This window comes from Cynoglossus semilaevis, chromosome 17 (genome assembly GCF_000523025.1).
Source record: "Cynoglossus semilaevis isolate Cse_v1.0 chromosome 17, Cse_v1.0, whole genome shotgun sequence".
Classification (NCBI taxonomy): domain Eukaryota; kingdom Metazoa; phylum Chordata; class Actinopteri; order Pleuronectiformes; family Cynoglossidae; genus Cynoglossus; species Cynoglossus semilaevis.
The window spans coordinates 11,033,019-11,051,797 of record NC_024323.1 but is presented as its reverse complement, the minus strand read 5'-3'; the positions used below and the strand labels follow the sequence as shown (position 1 = coordinate 11,051,797).

General features: G+C 43.5%; 1 protein-coding gene across 2 annotated transcripts in view; it reads right to left on the bottom strand.

Moving 5' to 3' along the window:
* Positions 1 to 18,779, bottom strand: part of cacna1ha (calcium channel, voltage-dependent, T type, alpha 1H subunit a) — an 88,945-nt gene that overhangs the window by 39,173 nt on the left and 30,993 nt on the right. Inside the window, exons 1-2 of one of the 2 annotated variants that reach the window (XM_025064275.1) lie at positions 16,340 to 16,998; positions 14,699 to 15,177 (exon numbers count right to left, since the gene is read on the bottom strand). In XM_025064275.1, the coding sequence (XP_024920043.1) occupies positions 14,699 to 15,153 (455 nt within the window). In that variant the 5' untranslated portion in view covers positions 15,154 to 15,177; positions 16,340 to 16,998. Of the gene's footprint in view, positions 1 to 14,698; positions 15,178 to 16,339; positions 16,999 to 18,779 lie in introns of those variants that run through there. The other variant, XM_017040620.2, reaches the window with a different exon arrangement.

Here is an 18,779-nt window from a genome sequence, read left to right as displayed (position 1 = left end):
TACTTCACTTCTCTCCATCTATTTCACCTTCGCTCAGTCACATATCCTCCCCTGACATGAAGCAGATCCAAACTCTGCAGCATCATCATCTTCCTCCTGACTTAATAGAAAAGTAGGAACGGCTGTAAAGTCACGCAGCGTTCACGTTTGACCACAGTTTCTAGAAGTCGTGCAGTTGAAGGCGTAGAGTTGTTTCACTGAAGAATGTGCAAATACTTTTGAGGAAACTCATCAACACTGAATTTCTTCTGTTTAAAAATAAGTGTTTTTAAATGAATTGCATTTAAATTTGGAAACAGTCAATCACAGTGAGCCGAGTTCTGAAATTGGACTTCTGACTAGAGCGGGAACAGTGAAGCCAATGTTCCATGGAGAAAATCACAATTGTCCTGAATCAAAACATTAGTTCTGCTGCAGCAAAAACAGGAGGGAACTCACAAATATTTTTCATAGTAATATTCAGACCTGTCTTCCTCACACTGTGTTCTTTATTCACCTTTTCAAATCGTCCTTTAATCGACAGGTGAATCAATCGCTGCAGACGGTCCACGTTTTGTCTCGGAGCTAAAAGTCAGTGATAACGAAGTCTGGATAGAAACATTTTTTTTTTCTGTAAAGTCCAATTACCAACCAAGATAATATGTTAATAAGTACAGAGAAAGGGCAGCACCGAGGATGAGAATTTACAACCTTCACGGACAGTTTTTCAGCTCAAACTGACAGATTTAAAACTCAGTCTGGCTCAGTCCAGACTCTCAAAATATTTTTTTACCCCTTTCTGGCCCTCAACCCCTCAACTAAAGTAAAATAAACTATAATTTGTTTTAATAGAATTCCCCTTCCTCAAAGAAGGGACTGAACATAAATAGAGTCAGTCAACTGCTCTCTCTTCCCTTTTTTTTATGACCTCCTCGAAGTGAAGTTTTTCTACAAAATTCATGTGTTTCCTCTGTTGCTCATATCATCGCAGACTGGTTCGAAAATTCAACTCATTACGGTGTCATAACTCTTTAAAGAGTCAGACCATGCAGTCTGACGCTGAGCTGTGGTTCACCGCCGCCCGACATCTCCACACTGCCTTCACTGGCTTTTAAATTGTATTCACACAAACGTACGTCAATATAATAATGATTTGTATCCTTAAGTGTGAAGCCAGGGAGAGTTGTCAAATAATGTGCTGTTAAGTTTGACAGCACCTGTGTCGTACATCGGTCACACAGGCAACAGACTGAGAGGTTCACCATTTAGGGAACAGACAAACAGATAAAAAAACGGACAAAAACGTAAAGAGACGGTTGCCATTTGTGACTCTCTAACATGGACAAACAGATAGAAAAACAAACAAAAACTTCAAGAAACGGTTGCCATTTGTGACTCTCTAACATTTGCACGCTCATATTGTTTCAATGCGACTTATTCCAAGTCCCTATAAACAAACACTGGTGCTAAAATCTCAAGCAGTTGTGCTTGAGCCGCATCAAAACATAAATATATTTAAACATAAAAAGTACAGATGCTCCGCCAGGCCTCAGCTCTGGAGCCTTGTCCTCAGACGAGGCAGCCAAAAATCAGGAATCTAATTCTGACTCCAACAGTTTCATCTGTTTATGCACCGTTCCACAGAGGACTCTCCTTTATTTGGTCGGAGCTTCAAGGAGCCTCCGACCACAGATGTGACGTAATCAAGTGTCTGCATCGTCTCGCCGCGCCTTTTCACACGTTTCTCTGCACTGATCATGTTGGTGTCGTATAAGCTGCTGGTGTTTTTATGTGTCCCGTGCTCGCTCTGTTTCTTTAGCCTATACGTGGACGCACAACTGGGATCGTCCTTGCTCCATGTATCCTCGAAACAATAATCATCTCTCTGATCTCCTCTCATTACACGCAGGAGGAGCTGCGTTCTTCTCACGCCTTTGGTGGAAAACACTGATGATGATGAAGGGTCGGGTTGAACTGGTGCATATTTCAGAAATGAACTCTTGTTTTGCTGTAAACGATCACCTTTTCTTGTTCTTCTTCTCCTTTACTTCCTGTAGCCTATTTCATCTCCACTTTTTTAAATCCTGTCGATACTGATCCATTCGTCTCCACTATCTCCGTGCTGTTTGTAGTTCTGCGGTGCTCAAATCTCTTTGATCGCGCTCTCAGTCGGTGATACTCAACATTTTGAGCATCATCACCTGGTTTTAGGATCTGTTTGACTGTTCAGCCTCTTCCTCCTCCATCCTAAGAATGTGACTGTGTAAACACTTGGTCACTTTCAGAAGTCGGAGAGGATCTCCCGGGAAGACACACGACTCTCTCAGAGTGTCGAAACAATAACAAGTTCACTGGTGGTCGGTCATTTTAGAAAAAAAAAAAAAAACCCTTTCCTGGAGAATAATCTGTGTCGTTAGTGATGTTTACATATTTTCTGATTCAGTGTGTACAGCAGGTAATTCAACATCTGCTGTCAAGTGACTCTTGAGCAAACCTGGAAGGTGACAGACTGCAGCTCCGAGTGCAGGCTTGTTTTTTTGAGGCACGTTCTCAGACGGATGACATGTGACGCCTGTGCTCTGATGGAGTGTGTGCAAAAACACTTCACTTCAGAGCTTTTAGCAGTCTGAAGCACAGCCTCTTTTCACCCTTAATCCATTTTCTTTTATTTCTACCATTCTAAGATGAAACTTGCAACTGCTGTGAGGCGAAAACATGGGCTTGACTTCAAAGTCAAACGTGGTGCAGAGTCTGTTTTGGATTTTGAAGCCACATTGAAACAAAATAGTTTAAAATGTTGAAAGCATTTGATCATAATTAAAAGTACAGCTTTTTTAAAAAAGACTTTCTGACATATTTCCTCTGAACACAACATAAAAGCTGCTTCTGCTGCAGCTCAAACACATCCACTGACACAGTAACACGGAGACCTGTTGACCTCCGTCTGTCACAGTGACGGAGAGTGGCTCAAGTGGTGGTCTACCTCACACTGCCCAGTCGAATGTTTCATTTTTTGGTTTCTGTTCTCAGTGCACTTTTAATCTAAGATTCATTCATGTAAATTAACAGCGGAAGCTCGGGGGGGGATTAGAACCGGCAAACCTTGAATGTAAAATTGTTAGCATTCCACCTCCTCACCCGTACTCCACCACTGCTATCGCAATTACACAGGAACACAATTTCTGCTCAACAATAACACTCTGAAATGTGTGAGAACAGACTCACACACACATCAGGAGGATCCACTACATCTGATAGTAATCCCACACACTGAGGCAGAGAGAGAGAGAGAGAGAGAGAGAGAGAGAGAGCAGAGCCATGTTAAATACCAAATTAGGGAATAATATGCAAAGTCCCACAAACATCATGTTCTGCTCAGTCAGAGGAACAGAAACCCACCCTGACAGACGGTTGGTTCATGGATACCAGACATCTTGGGCCGCTGGTATAAACTGTTAAAATTAGGACTAGTCACACACTCACAGCCAACTGCGGTGTGAATATATAGTTTCATATTTTGGACTGTGTTGTGTGAGTGTGATGACGATAAAACACTGGTGTAAAAAACTGGAGTTAGACTAAAATGTATTTGTTTACGTCGGTGCTCAGAGGTGAAGGTTGATCCTCAGTGGTTCTGATAGAAACAGTACCATGGACCGATCGACCGGCCGAAAACATAGTTTAGACTTTATTCAGTTATATCTGAAAATGAAGGGATTCTCCTATAATAGGTAAACGGTTCATTATTCCACTGCAGCCCAGTACTGAATGATCGGTACCAGTGGACTGGGACCCCTGTCCTTAGTATCTAAAACCCAATCCACACTCATCCGTTTTCCTTTTTCTGACTGATCACAGACCAGTGGAACCCTCCTGATCACAGGATCTATATTAGGATACTCGGCGTATAAACCTAACCTTTGGAGCAGTGAACTTTATTATCTACAGCAGCAGCAGCAGCAGATTGGGACCGAAAAACTAAAATAAGTCTGCGCTGACCATCCCTTAAGGAGAGCACATTTTTAGGAACTTTTACTTGACCCAGAGGAGCCCAGTGTGTTATTGCTGCAGCAAACTGAGACACACTGACCTTCATACACAGACGTTTACAGCCAAGGATGCAGGGGAAAAAAGAGGTGGAAATGTGAATAATAAAGAAGAATGTTGAAGAATAAAGAGGACTGGTAAATTTGTGTTTGTGTTGTTGTGTTGTCACACCGCCTGAGAGAAATCCTAAAAAAAAGACAATTTTACAAAGTCAAGGTTAAAAGAAGTGAGTCAAGTGAAACCTTAATGATCTCCACAGTTCACACTCTAATTAAAACACAGAAACCACTGAGATAAAAAAGCCGATAAAGTCACTGTTGTTTCCCGTCACATGGGTTTGGTGTGGCGTAACTTCAGCTCCAATGACCAATCAGTGCCGAGCTGCTGATCTGTGGCTCCGGGCAACGAAACAGAACTCTCTTTGACTAATTGAATAACATCTCTGTTTTTATAAAATATTTTTAAAGCGGTTTCCAACAACTGAGCTCAAAGACATCTGATTCAAACATCACTTCCTGTCAAATCCACAGTCATGCTGAAGATGACAGAATAGGTTTGGGCTCCTTTTTTTTTAAGACCAATTCATTTAAAGATAGAACGCGTAGCTGGATCAGTGTCGGAAAAGCGATTAATCCGAGCTGACAAATGATGCTGTAACAGACGTGCACTTGGGCTGGAGCGCAGACATCCTCCTCCTCCCTGTCTTTCACATGCCCACACACACATCCACCACTCGGTCCGTCACGCTCTGATCTGGTCATTAGCGCAGCATCCTGTTAGTCTCTTCGCCCAAAGCTTAGCAATGAAGGCCCTGTCCAACATCCATCACCAGGCTAACAACCAAGGCAAAAAAACTGTCATTTTTAATAGGCTACAGGAAATATATGGTGTTGTGTTTATCTGCTGTCGTGCTTCTCTGTCTCTTTTTTCACATTTATCACATTTTTAGCTCCAAATTTTGGCAGTGACACAACACACTGGATGCTACAGTAGCTGCTGTCACGGCCAAAGAAGAAGAGGTTTGGAGGACGAGAGATTTACTGGAGGGCGAGGCTAATCAGTTGAACGATGAAGTGAAATAAACAGAGCTTTGAGCATTGTCGTTTGATGAGATCATGCATGTTTTAAAATGTAGTTGTTGTTGCTAAAAAATGCCTTGAAACTAAGTCTTGTCCTGAGGTTGTTTATGGAGCACGGCTCCACAGGTCAGTAGGGCGCTCAGTGCTCAGTAACCAGGAAGAGATTCATAAGATTTCCGAAAGTGTTTTTATATTAGGAAAAAAGTTATTAGTTTACTAAAGGGAGAAAAGAAAAAAAGTTATTAGTTTACTAAAGGGAGTAAGTCAAATCAAATTAGCGTACTCCACAGTATTCAAACTTGCAAATAGCACCCCCTGCAGGACTGTTTATATAACACTTTTAGTGGCAGATTTCAGCAGAATCCACTTTGTCTTTAGTGCTTTTAAGTTTCCAGGAGAATGTCTCTGCTATCGACTCTACTTTAGCTCTTTAAAGTAAAGGCTGACGACACTGTTTACCAAAAAGCTGTCAAGTTGTATATATTTATTACACAACGTGGACTTTTAAAGGCTCCACGTACCATTTAGTCTGGTGACAATAAAACTGAACTTCAAGGACGTCTACAGAAACTAACTATCTGTCTGTCGTCTGCCTCTGTAGCGGTGACACAGCAGCAGCTGCAGTTACGCTTGTAGCATCCTGACAAATGAGTCGCAAACTTTTAATGGGTGAGAAAATGAATGAAACAAAAGAATTAAAATGTAGAAATGGTCTCCGAGTGATTTTCCTGATCATCAGGGCACAGAAAAAAGCAACACCTTCCAGGTTTCCCCGCTGAACTAATCTTTATTTTCCTGCATCCTTCTAATGAAGCTCTCAGCAGTTTGGTGTCAGCGACCTCTGACCTGCACAATTTATCACAGAGCAGCGAGGATGTGGACTTTATGAAAGCCATTATGATGCTGCAAAACCTCTGCTCTCCAGTCATCAGAGTGCAGACAAATTTTGCTTCCTGCAGGTTTATTTGGATCATAGAAACAAAACACATTTGTAAACGGAGGATATTTTGCCAAGAATATTGTCTGACTCTACAGAAAAAGGTGCATTTTCACCCACACTCAAGTTATATAGCCACTGCAATAAGTCAGCGTAGGTAAAGATTTATTTTATAGCAAACTGCAGTAGAACACGTTTCTTTGAGTTAGGTGTGTGGATGGAGATGCTGCGTTGTCTCCTTGTTTTACACTTGTCACTATATAAATGCAGTGCAGGCGGTAAATATACTGTCATTATATAAATGCAGTGCAGGCGGTAAATAAAAGGGTCGTTATCACGGGCAATTCAACAGAAATCTGGTAAACACGCTCGCAGCCTCCTGCTCTTCAGCTGACTAGACTGGCACAAGAGGTTCGTTCACTCATACAAAGGCTGTGAGTGTGTGGTGCTCCTGTGTGTGTGTGTAAGGACGGAGGATGTAATTGAAATTGGTTGGTTTTATTAAATAATAATTATTATAATCTGAACTTTATGGATCCCATATTTGGGAAATTATTGTGTTAATTTCCCAAAGGGAACGCCCAAGGGATTAATAAAGTTCTATCTACTGTATCTTAACAGCAGATGTGCTGTGAACAGACTGCCCGCAGCAGGCGCCAGGCATGTGGTTCCTCTGGGAATCGAACCCAGGAGTTCGTGTTCATGTTTATATACATTCCATCAATAATGGCTGACCATCGATTATGGATCAGGATTGTGGAAGATTCACTCTACAGGGGTTTAAACTGTTGAGACCTGACTGCTCTGTGGTCCTGCTCCACTGCAGCCACACCTGTCATACCATCCTGCACCACTAGTCTAGAGCCTGTACATCCAGCATCTCCATCCTTCATGAAATAGTAATAACTTTGATGGTTTTGAAGCCATATGATGACAAAGACCACCTACCACAGACCCCCCCCTCACCCCCCCACCACACACACTCCCACATACAACCCTCTTCCAGGCTCTGTCTTACAAGAACGAGTCTCTTTCTGTAAATTACTCATAAATAATGAACTTATTGACTCAGCACTCAAGCCTCAATGGATGTGAGCGCGCACACGCACACACGCACACACGCACACACGCACACACTTGCCTAGTAACCAGGTAGAGTTTCTAGTACGAGTGCCTTCGCTGAGCGAGAATCCCAGCGTCCTCGGCCCCGCTCTGTCGTTTTCCGCTGTCACCCAGTTTCACTCTCTCCTCGTCAGCCTCACGAGCACACGCACACACACGCACACACACACTCACACATGCACACACACGCATCAAAGCAGTAAAACATGTGGGACGGTAACGGTCACTTCAAGATTTACTGGAGCCCTTTATTCAACCATCAATCTGTATTCTCTGCTTCAAAACTAGGTTGCAGTAACTCTTCTCTTGACACAATCACCCCCCCCCCCCCCACACACACACACACACAAACACACACACAAACACACACAGGTCCATTTTTGTGGACAAAGCAGAGGCACGTGCTGCAGAGAGGAGAGGGAGACAGAGGACGCTGCAGTTTTTCCGTCTCGGAGGGAAATGCAGTTAACTAGCAGGGCTGCATCCATTATATACTGTAGTACAGTGCTGCCATGAAGGCACTTTTATATTCACACACGCATATATATAAAACATACAGCCGTGACCTCAGCAGACGACCAGCACGCAGCCAGAGCGCTGACACAGGAAGTAGCGGTAAAACAAAGAAAAACAGGTCACAGGGACTTTGAGCTGTGAGGAAACAAATGTAAAAAAAACAAAAAACTCTCTATCTCTACATCACACACACACACACACACGCACACACACACACACACACACTCACACTGCTGGCCTGTCTGCATTGCCATGACAACGCAGGGCTAGATTCTGATGGGTTTTCCATATCCTGATATCTTTTATTTATTCATCCATCTCTGCTCTACACTATCAGGCTGTGACCCACACAGAGACGACGCTCCTTCCACAGACACATATATTTTTTTAAATATATTTTACTAAGAAATGACACCAAAAGATTGTATTCTCCTATTTTCATGCCGGCTCTTGTGAGCAATTTTGGCTCGTTCCCCAAACACGGCTTTTTCGTTTTGGCTCGTTCCCCAAACACGGCTTTGTGCAGACTAAAAAACCTATTCGTTCCAAATAGGCCCATCCCAAACGGTCCCTCCTCAATCTTCCTCTTCCTCTTCCTCTTCCTCTTCGAGAGTTTCCGTCATTCCGGCCATCGTTCAGACGGTAATGTGATCGGGAGCGAGTCGACGACTGCTGTGTTATTCATGTGGTGCTGAACTGTGGGGAAACAGCTCAAAGCAGCAGGGGCTCACACACACACACGCCGCAACAACACATGGCCTCACACACACACAGGCGCACACACACAAAGCCAACACGGAAGGTAAGCTCATTAGTGACACGGAGCAGCGACTGAACAGCAAATACAACACGGCAGCGTGACCTCAAAACATATTTGAATGCTAAGCACCGGGTCGGAGTCGGGGGATGGAGAAAGAGCTCAAGTCATCGGACAGGATCAGGTGACACACTGTAAACCAAACACAATGCTGGGTTTGACAGGAGACCCTGCGCTGACCCCCCAGTCCAACCCCCACTGACAAAAAAAAAGGATGTCAACACTTTTCCAGGTCATTCCTCACATCTGGAGGAAGGATGAGTGTGTGACCTGTTGTTGGAGATGTCATGTGGAAAAATTGGTCCGTCTGAATTAATATCCTCTCACACACACATTCATATGCACAAACGCACACAAAAGCCAATAAATCAATAGAGGCGAGGATTAAATCAGTGTCAAAGAGACAAAGGGACAAAGGATTAAAGAGAAATGAACATCTCTGTCATGACTTCCTGTGGAAGAATCAGGTGATGCCTTTGAACGAACACAGAACAAACAGACGGGAGAGAACAAAGGAAAAGAATAATTCAGCTGCAGCTTCGAAGACCAAAAGAATGAGGAGCAGGACGGGGAGGGCGGCCGTGAGAGAGACAGTAGTTGTGTCTGGAGCGAGCGAGGGAGCGGCACACGATAAAAAAAAAGGACAACATATCCAAAGGGAGAAGAGAGGTGTGTGGGCATCGCTCACACCTGTGATTGGCAGAACGCCAATGTCCAAATGTCAGGCTGGATCACGGTGTGCATGTCCACACACACACACACACACACACACACAGTTCCTTTTCACTTGTCACTTTGTTCCTGCTCGTCTCCCGCTCCTCCATCGTCACTCTCTCTGTTCTGTCTATTTATCCCCTCCCTCCTCCCCCCTTGTCTCCCCCCTCTCCTCCTTTCTGACTCGTCTTTACGCTGCACGTCCTCGCTCCCTGACGTCCCTTGTTCCTCACTTGTTACTGTCTTTCATTCCACACTTGTGTGTCAGCTTTGTCTGTCACCTTCCGACCACCTGCTGCTTTCATTCACGCACAATAACTTACCGTCGCTATTCATTCACTGACCAGAAGGGGGCGGAAGGTATAAAACATCCGAGCAACAATTCTGCGGCTTTTATTGGGTCAATGTATCGGAATTTTTTAAATTTTCATTAAAAGAAAAAACTTCAAATTTCAAGAGAGGTGAATTAAAATCAGAAGAATTGACTTCAATCTTTATTAATTCAGAGAGAGCTGATAGAGCTGGAAAGGTCAGATTTTTTTTTTTTTTTAATTATGAGGGCCTGATAAACAAACTGCCCCTGACAGGTATGCTGTACGACCTTTGAACCCCTTTGCAGCGTTGCATTCGAAGGAGCCGTGGGATGGGATACTGACTGGGGATGGGAATTATTAGGAATGTATTGATTACAATTCCTTTATTGATTGTCTTATTGATCCTCTCTGGGTTAGGAAATATAACCACCAACAAATGGGGTGTTTTCCATTAACGCATTGATGTTAGATATGTGTTAACATTTGGTTGATGTAGATCAAATTAAAACGTAAAACTGACCTGCAATTATTAACTTTTTCTCACCGTCAACCTAACGTGGTCAAAAGTGAAACTCACTGAACTTTTGACCCTGCTGTTCTTCCATTAATCATCTGCAGGACAGACGTTTGTCTGGACCTGAGCTCAGCTGACAGGAAGTGAAACAAGGCGACGCTACAGCCTGCAGCACAAACACAGCAGCTTGGTGAAAATCTGCCTCCTGTGGAGTTTGACACTCAGCAGTCTGGACAGGAGAGGGTAAGTGTTTAAATGCCGGGTGCTCACGGTCGTTACTCCTGGGCGTCTGGGTGTGTGTGTGTGTGTGTGCTTACTCCTGGGCGTCTGGGTGTTTGTGTGTGTGTGTGTGTGTGTGCGACTGCTCATGCACAGACACCTGTCACCCGTACAATTATGTTCACATGGCAAAAGCTCAACTCTGTTGAGACTGTCTGTCTGTTTGTCTGAGACATTTTTGCAAAGCTTCCACTAAATAGTCAGGCCGGGAATGAACCCCACAACCCCAGAACCATTCAGGTCGAATCGATCGACTGGGAACATTTTAGAACTAATCCACAACTCCATACAATATTTCATCTGACCAGATTATCCTGAAGAGGTCAGCAAAGACATTTTTTTCATTGATGGCAAAACAACGTAGCATTGTTGTCTTCTTATTAGCCAATGTCGCAGTCTATTAAAACACTTATTTAATACTTGAATCTTCCTTAAAGAAACTGAAATCCTTCTTTTTATACTCACAAATGTTTTCATGAATTAAACCCTGTCTTCATTCCTTCATCTTTCTCTGAGTTTGAACAAACATTTACACTATTTCCAAACAAACTCGACTGAATCGTGTCTACAGCGACGGTCTGGTTTTGTGCGTGGAGTCGACTGGAGTGAACACAGTTTTCGGGTTCTGTTACTACATCTGGTGCTTTGTCATAAATCTGTGACAGACGACGTGCGATGAAGTGATGCTCCGAGGAGCAGTAAACACCGCACACAGGCCGTCTGTGCAGGGTTGGTCTGTAGTTGGTACGTCACAGAAAGGATCCCTCCGACTGCACTCTCCGTGACCCACAATCTGCTGTTATCCTCAGCACGGCCAAATATAATGAGTCACCAAACAACACGCGCAGACACAGATTAGGTGCTCACAATAGACGGTGTGATGAGAGTGGCAGAGATGAGGCTTGATGAGATGAAGTCCTTGTAGTGTCTTTACACACACACACACTCCACACACACATACATATTGAGACATTAAATTAAGAAATCAAGGCTACTTCCCTTTGTCAATGTCACTTCAGGGATGAAGTAATGGATACACCAAAATACACCAGACAAAGATAACAGCGTCTCTGGCATCACGTCGCCATGGAAACCAGGGGAAATGATCCGAGTTTACTGCCATGAGGTGGAAGAGATAAGGAGTTGTTTAATTACTCTTGGTGCAGTTTCTGTCACAGATCCACTTACTTTTAGTTGATAGTAAAAATGCACCGATTCAGACACCGGTATCTGTACCAGGCACGAAGCTCTGCTCACTATCACTTCATGTGGCCACATTAACAAATGCGGAGAGATTATAAATCTTCAGTGATGAATCCACTCGTCTGCACAGATGAACCACGTCCGACCCCAGTCTGAACTAATCAACATGATTACTCTGTCAAACGTGTCTCTCAGAAACACTCGTTGTCATGGCTCCCACTGCCCACTGTACAAATTGCTCTAATCTCAGTCTTGAATGTGGGCTGAACAGGATTGGAAAGTTCTAGAACAGTTGTAGTACTGATGAAGCTTCAACTAGAAATGAAGAATCTGACTGAAACTGATTGAAAATTCAAACAAATTAGTAGTGGAGCTCAGATGGGCCGTATTAAAAGACATGACGGGCCAGATTGGGTCCACGGGCCTTGAGCTTCACATGCGCTCTGAGGGGTCCAAAAGCAGGACAGGGGTCAGTGGGGGCATAATAAAAATGACAAACAGCAGTTCTCGCTCTCGTACCGACCGTGGAGCTGTTTCTTTGTTCAACACGGACGAAATATTCACAGCATTTGGTAAAAAAGTCTGTGACAAATCTGGAAGTTATATGAGAGCGGAGGAGAAAGTAAAAGAAAACAGGCCTGAGCGCTGTTTAAGGACTGTGTGTGTGTGTGTGTGTGTGTGTGTGTGTATACATAGTGTATGCCTCTGTTCGGTTGAGTGGCAGAGCATTTATGCTGTGGATAATATTTACAGAGTTCACTGTGGACCACCAACACTGCTCTGCTTACACTGTGGGCTCCTCACACACACACACACACACACACACACACACACACACACACAGGAGAATAAAAGCCAGAGAACCGCCCAGTCTGATCAGCCCTGATGACATCAACTGGTTCCAGTGTTAACCACGCAGCTATCACGCCGTGCATGTGACAGAGCGACGTTCATTAGTCGTCTTATCAAACCGGTACAAACGGCGGTGGACGGCCAACAACCACAGCGTCAGCGCTCGCAAATCAGAAATGTGATTAGCACACAAACGGCACATGTGCTGACCACTGAAGCATGTGTCTAATTGCGGTGGCCTCCCACTGCAGCCCTCCACTTTATCCCCCGACTGCAGTACCGTGACCAGGACATGATTGTATACAATGCGACATTAACATCTGTCCAAAAGCACACGCTGCACAGCCATATGTCGTCTCATCAGTGTTTCAGCGCCAACGTCAGACTGGATAAAGTTGGAACGTCTTCACACATCGGACCTCTGGTTTTCTGTGCTGGATTTTCGGTTCAGATCTTGACAAAAAGGAGAATCAAATGTCCCACTACATTTGGGACCTGGGTTGTCCTATTACTGAGACTCACCTAAAGATCCTTCATGAGACCTAGGTCCCAGATCAAGGGGTGGTAGGGACAGACACCCTGGGGGCCGGACACTCAAATAAAAACCAATGGATGGGAAATCCAACTAACAAGACATCCATTGTTGTGACTTTCAAAAATGACCTCATTTTGAAATTGTTTCAAATGCGAACATTTCCATTCCCTATATTAAAAATCTACTTTCTTGGATTGGCTCGGTTCTCCAACATCTCATATCAGTTTGGTTCAGATTTCAGAAGATCCGACTCCTTCAATGATTCATTCAATCAAGAAAAATAGGCGAAGAGATGAAAAATGAAATGATTAAATCTGCTTTTTATCCAGTTCTCCGACTCCTCTGAATGTAAATAGGACTTTACTTGAAGAGAAGATCAGAAAATCTCATTTGGGAGGCAAGCTTCAGATGTGAATGATAAAATGATAGGAGGTTTGGGTTTGATTCCCAGCTCTGCGAGTCAACACGCCACTGATTAAATACGTGTTTGAATCAAGAGCACAAAAGTCAAACACAATACTGGTCGGATGACGGTGAAGTAAATTTCCAGTTTAGTCTCGTTTGAATTTTTCGTCTCAAATTCAGGCCCAATCTTCTTGTTCCACCTTAAGTGAAATAAAGACATAAATGAACAAACACTTATCTGTATTACACTGATATAACCATAGTCTAGGGAGGGCCGTTAGCATCAACATCAACGACCGCTCCATCACATTAGAAGCTACAACTTTGCTGCAAATCAAAATGATTAGGTGTGTCTGTGTAAATGTGGAGTCATTAAAGCTACCTTAAAAAAACAAGCAGCTAAAACCCAATGTCACGTCCACTATTTGGCCTCTGTGTGTTCTCTTTGAACACCTTACTTTCAACACAAATGGCTGCCAGCCAGCTGCAGCATATAAACTGAGATGGAGCTCAGTGATAAAAGTTGACAGTGAATTCCAGTCACGCCATCATTTTCTTCTTTAGCTGCAGAGAAATCAGTTCAGTCCCTCAAATAAAATTCGACCTCCATAGTTAGCAGTGATCAATCACCTACCTCCGAAAACCTTCTCCAAGAAAATTTGGATTCAGGAATATTTATAAATACATATGAAGCCACGATTTCTCTGCTTCTGCACCAAATATACCATAAACAAACATCAACCACATCAACTCAGCGACAGTTCAACACAGTGGATTAGTGGACAGCGTGGAGACCAGGACAGTTTGTAACTGAGACACAGGTTATGAATGAGCACAGTGACAGCGAATCAGTCCTGGAATTCAGTTTCCCTTAGACTTCTGGTGCTCAAGACTGCATCATCACAGACACGTGCTGTGGTCATACAGGTATTCATGTCAGTGAACGCCTCTCTTTAGCTTTCCCTAAAGCCAAAGTTTTGGTAAATATAAAAAAGAGTTGAATTTGGCTCTTGTGCCAAAAAAACTGTGATTTTCTGTGGTGTTTTGATAAGGCGGCGTTCTTTATCAGTGCGGTGTCCACGAACTGTCCTTGTTTGGACTCTGGGAGACAGGTCAGAAGTAAATTGACAGGAGCAGAGCAAACCTCTCAGCTGCCAACACCCATTAAGGGCAGATGCTGACATCATCATCTTGTTTACACATGCACTTGTACATTAGACATGCACTTTAGACTTGAAAGCACATGAATCATACACCAGCATCCCACCCCAGTGGGAGACGTACGTGAGCGCGTCCGTGTTCATGTGCTTTATATACAGAGAGTGGCTGTTTTTGGACTTACCAGCTGCGACACAGTTACATTTCCAGCACATGTAAAAGGATATGGGTTACAGACCACGCGGAGACACCAGTTCCGAGGCCGCGTTGTTTGCTTCAAGCAGAAGAACGCCACAGGTGACAGGGCCGGGTACGGCTGCTGCTCCTCCTCCTCCGACACGCAGTCTGGGTCACGAATGGGCGCTGTGATTCGGACGGCCAGCGTGGGTCCAGCTTCCACCTCCAGCTCCAGTTCATGTTCCTGAACCTCAGGACTCCATTTACTTCCTTGTTCTCCCTGATCGCCGCTCCTTCTCCCATCCCTTCTACTTCTTCTGTCAACCTCCTCTTCTTCCTCCTCCACACTGTCATCGTGGCCCCCACCGGGGTCAACAACACGACCCGGAACCTCCTCCCTGTAGGCCGTAGAAATGGCAAGCCTCACCTCCTCGTGAACCTCCTGCTCCTGCCCTTCGTCGCACTCTGGGTACTGAAAGCGCACTCTCCCCTCGCCATCAGTCATGATAGAGCATCAGGCAGAGCCACTCTGAAAGGAGGAGGTCAACAGAGACAGGTTAGAGAGTGGGCTGGACACAGTGGGGTGAGATGGAAGTAGAGAAAAGATTATTTGCAAAGGTGAAAGAGGAGAGTAGGAGTGGAGGAGATAAATCCACCGAGGAGCAGTGACACAGCGGCCAGATGAACGCTCAGGCTGTTTCCTGCTCCAGTCGCTCAGGAGCCAAACACTTTCTTTTAATCAATCTATGCACAGATTTTCAATATTTGCCTACCGACCTAGCGGCCCCGGGGCAGTTCATGACCATTTGTTCCAGGAGGATTCATGTTGTCACTTTAAACCCTGCTCTTTGTTCCTCCCCGTCTTCACTTAAGAACCAACAAAGCTTCGCTCTTTCTGCGACTATAAAACAAAACATAAACCCAAACTGCAGCGCTGAGCTGCAATCAATACAAAGTAAACACAACGTTGGCTCCTCACACTGACACAGAGGAGAAGGACACAATAAAGATACAAAAAAAAAAAGAATGCTTTGACATATCATACAGTGGAGCTGTGGACACGGTGTGTATGTTTCTCTTTCTTTCTTCCTCCCTCTCTCTCTCTCTCTCTCTCCTTTTCCTGTTGCTATGTGATTGAACAGATGGAGAGCTCTGTCTCTGCTTTACTGGAGGTTTTTTAGCCCTCACCACGCACTGGTGGGCAGGGAATGCGCAAAAGGAAGAGAGAGAAGGAAGAGGGAGAAAAAAAGAGAAAAATAAATAAATAAATATGAATGCCTCATTTATTCTGGTGGTAATCATATTAAGAAGATGAGCGACAGAATAGGAGTTGTTATGGGTTTCACCTTTAATATCTTCTTCTTTAAAAGGCTTTTTAAATGAGTTTTTTTAAATTATTTTTTTATCTGTGTTGTTTGCCGTGGGTGGATGAAAGGCGCATCTGAAGACTGGGGCAGTTACTGTTCACCTCCAGGAACAAAAAACGAGGAGGGCTATTATTAGGAAAATAATAGGAAAGTACTAATAATTGGTATTTATTTTAAAAAAGCGATAAGTAAAAAAAAAAAAACAACCTTAAACCAATGACGATCCAAACACCTGTGTTTTTGATGACAATAACGCACGGGGGGAAAAGGTAAAAACAGAAAAAGGAAAAGAAAAAAAAGAAAGTTTATTCTTCTATCAAATACCTTATTGTGATGGAATCAGAAGTTCCCATAAGCATGATCCGCGACTTCCCGTGTTCCCAGCGCACCCAGTCGATCTCAACGACCCGCGGTTTCCTTCTCCCTTTTTCCCCGTCTTATCCTCAAAAAATACAGCCCCAGTTCAGTGGGTTGTCCGCCGATTGGAGATAATCCAAAACCAGTTTAAAAAAAACACTTGACTTAATCAGAGGCAGGGTCAAAGTGTTTCTCTAAACAAAAAGATCTTTTCTCCACAGCCACGCATCCATCCGCCCGTCCATTGTCGCCGAGATGTTGGTTACGCAGCGCGGAGCTGGAGATGCGCGCCTGCCGGAGCCAAGTGTCTGGCTGTGCAGAAGCTCCGTGGTCCGTGGATGGTCTGACACGACGAAAAAAAAAGAAAAAAAGAAAAAGAAACTTGGCTCAGGACCCGGGAGCCCTGACACGTGACGTGATTCCCGGCTATGGGAACGTAGATCACAGTGGACACGCACACATGTGCGCGCAAAAGGCACGGAGAGAAAGTTGTGCGCACACGCACCACAGCCGTGTTTGATGCATCACCACGAAGACGGCGGAAGATAATGGAGACAGAGCAGGAATTATTATAGAAATAATAATTATTATTATTGTTATTGTTCTTAGACAAATCACCTGATCGATCAGACAACATGACTCTGTTAAAAAAAGACACCACGTAGGTTTAGGGAACAACAATTAAACAATTGTTTAATTGTGTATCAGTCAAATGTTTTACTGAGCAATACAATTAATTATTAATTGAATTTTCCTGCATTGACTCCCACCTAGGTTTACTTGTTATATTTAATTTTAAGTTTAACTATTTTTATGCACTTCCTTTGTTTTTGTGAAGAAGACGACATTGTTGTCATTGTCCCTCGCAATATATGCAATGTACCTTTAATGGAAAATGGTGTCCAGCCTTAGTAACATCGTCTTGAATGCATCTGCTGCAAAAGCACTTTTAGATTTCCACACAGCAGAATGTAATAACTGTTGTTGTGAAATCACTGTTGTGACCAAACAGGAAGAAAAAGTCGAATTTTACTGATGAGCAGAAATATAACCAGGGCTACGTGTATTTAAATTGAAATATTTAAATATATATGTATAGTAGTGTATACTACATGCATTCGACTAGATGCAGCCAGTGTTTGTTTTGTTTTGTTTTTTTCTTCATGTCACTTCAAGCCTTATGTAAAACTGGCTCTCAGCATCATCCTTCACGTTGTATTTGCAGTCGGCGTACGAGATCGGCATCGTGCGGCAGTTTCCCTTCTCCTCAGCTCTCCAGCGAATGAGCGTTGTAGCGCGTCTGCTCGGGGAAAGACGAATGGATGCCTACACTAAGGGGGCGCCGGAGGTTGTGGCTGGGGGCCTGTAGAAAAAGAAAGGGGCGAAAAAAAAAGAAAAAAAGAAAAAGAAACTTGGCTCAGGACCCGGGAGCCCTGACACGTGACGTGATTCCCGGCTATGGGAACGTAGATCACAGTGGACACGCACACATGTGCGCGCAAAAGGCACGGAGAGAAAGTTGTGCGCACACGCACCACAGCCGTGTTTGATGCATCACCACGAAGACGGCGGAAGATAATGGAGACAGAGCAGGAATTATTATAGGAATAATAATAATTATTATTGTTATTGTTCTTAGACAAATCACCTGATCGATCAGACAACATGACTCTGTTAAAAAAAGACACCACGTAGGTTTAGGGAACAACAATTAAACAGTTGTTTAATTGTGTATCAGTCAAATGTTTTACTGAGCAATACAATTAATTATTAATTGAATTTTCCTGCATTGACTCCCACCTAGGTTTACTTGTTATATTTAATTTTAAGTTTAACTATTTTTATGCACTTCCTTTGTTTTTGTGAAGAAGACGACATTGTTGTCATTGTCCCTCGCAATATATGCAATGTACCTTTAATGGAAAATGGTGTCCAGCCTTAGTAACAACTGAAGACGACATTGTTGTCATTGTGCTTCTGCAATATATGCAATGTACCTTTAATGAAAAATGGTGTCCAGCCTTAGTATCGCCTTGAATGCATCTGCTGCAAAAGCACTTTTAGATTTCCACACAGCAGAACGTAATAACTGTTGTTGTGAAATCACTGTTTTGACCAAACAGGAAGAAAAAGTCGAATTTTACTGATGAGCAGAAATATAACCAGGGCTACGTGTATTTAAATTGAAATATTTAAATATATATGTATAGTAGTGTATACTACATGCATTCGACTAGATGCAGCCAGTGTTTGTTTTGTTTTGTTTTTTTCTTCATGTCACTTCAAGCCTTATGTAAAACTTGCTCTCAGCATCATCCTTCACGTTGTATTTGGTCCGTTGGTCATGGTTCGGTGACCCTACTTAATCAGCCAACCGCCCCTTTGCTGCCGCATTAACGTCTTTATA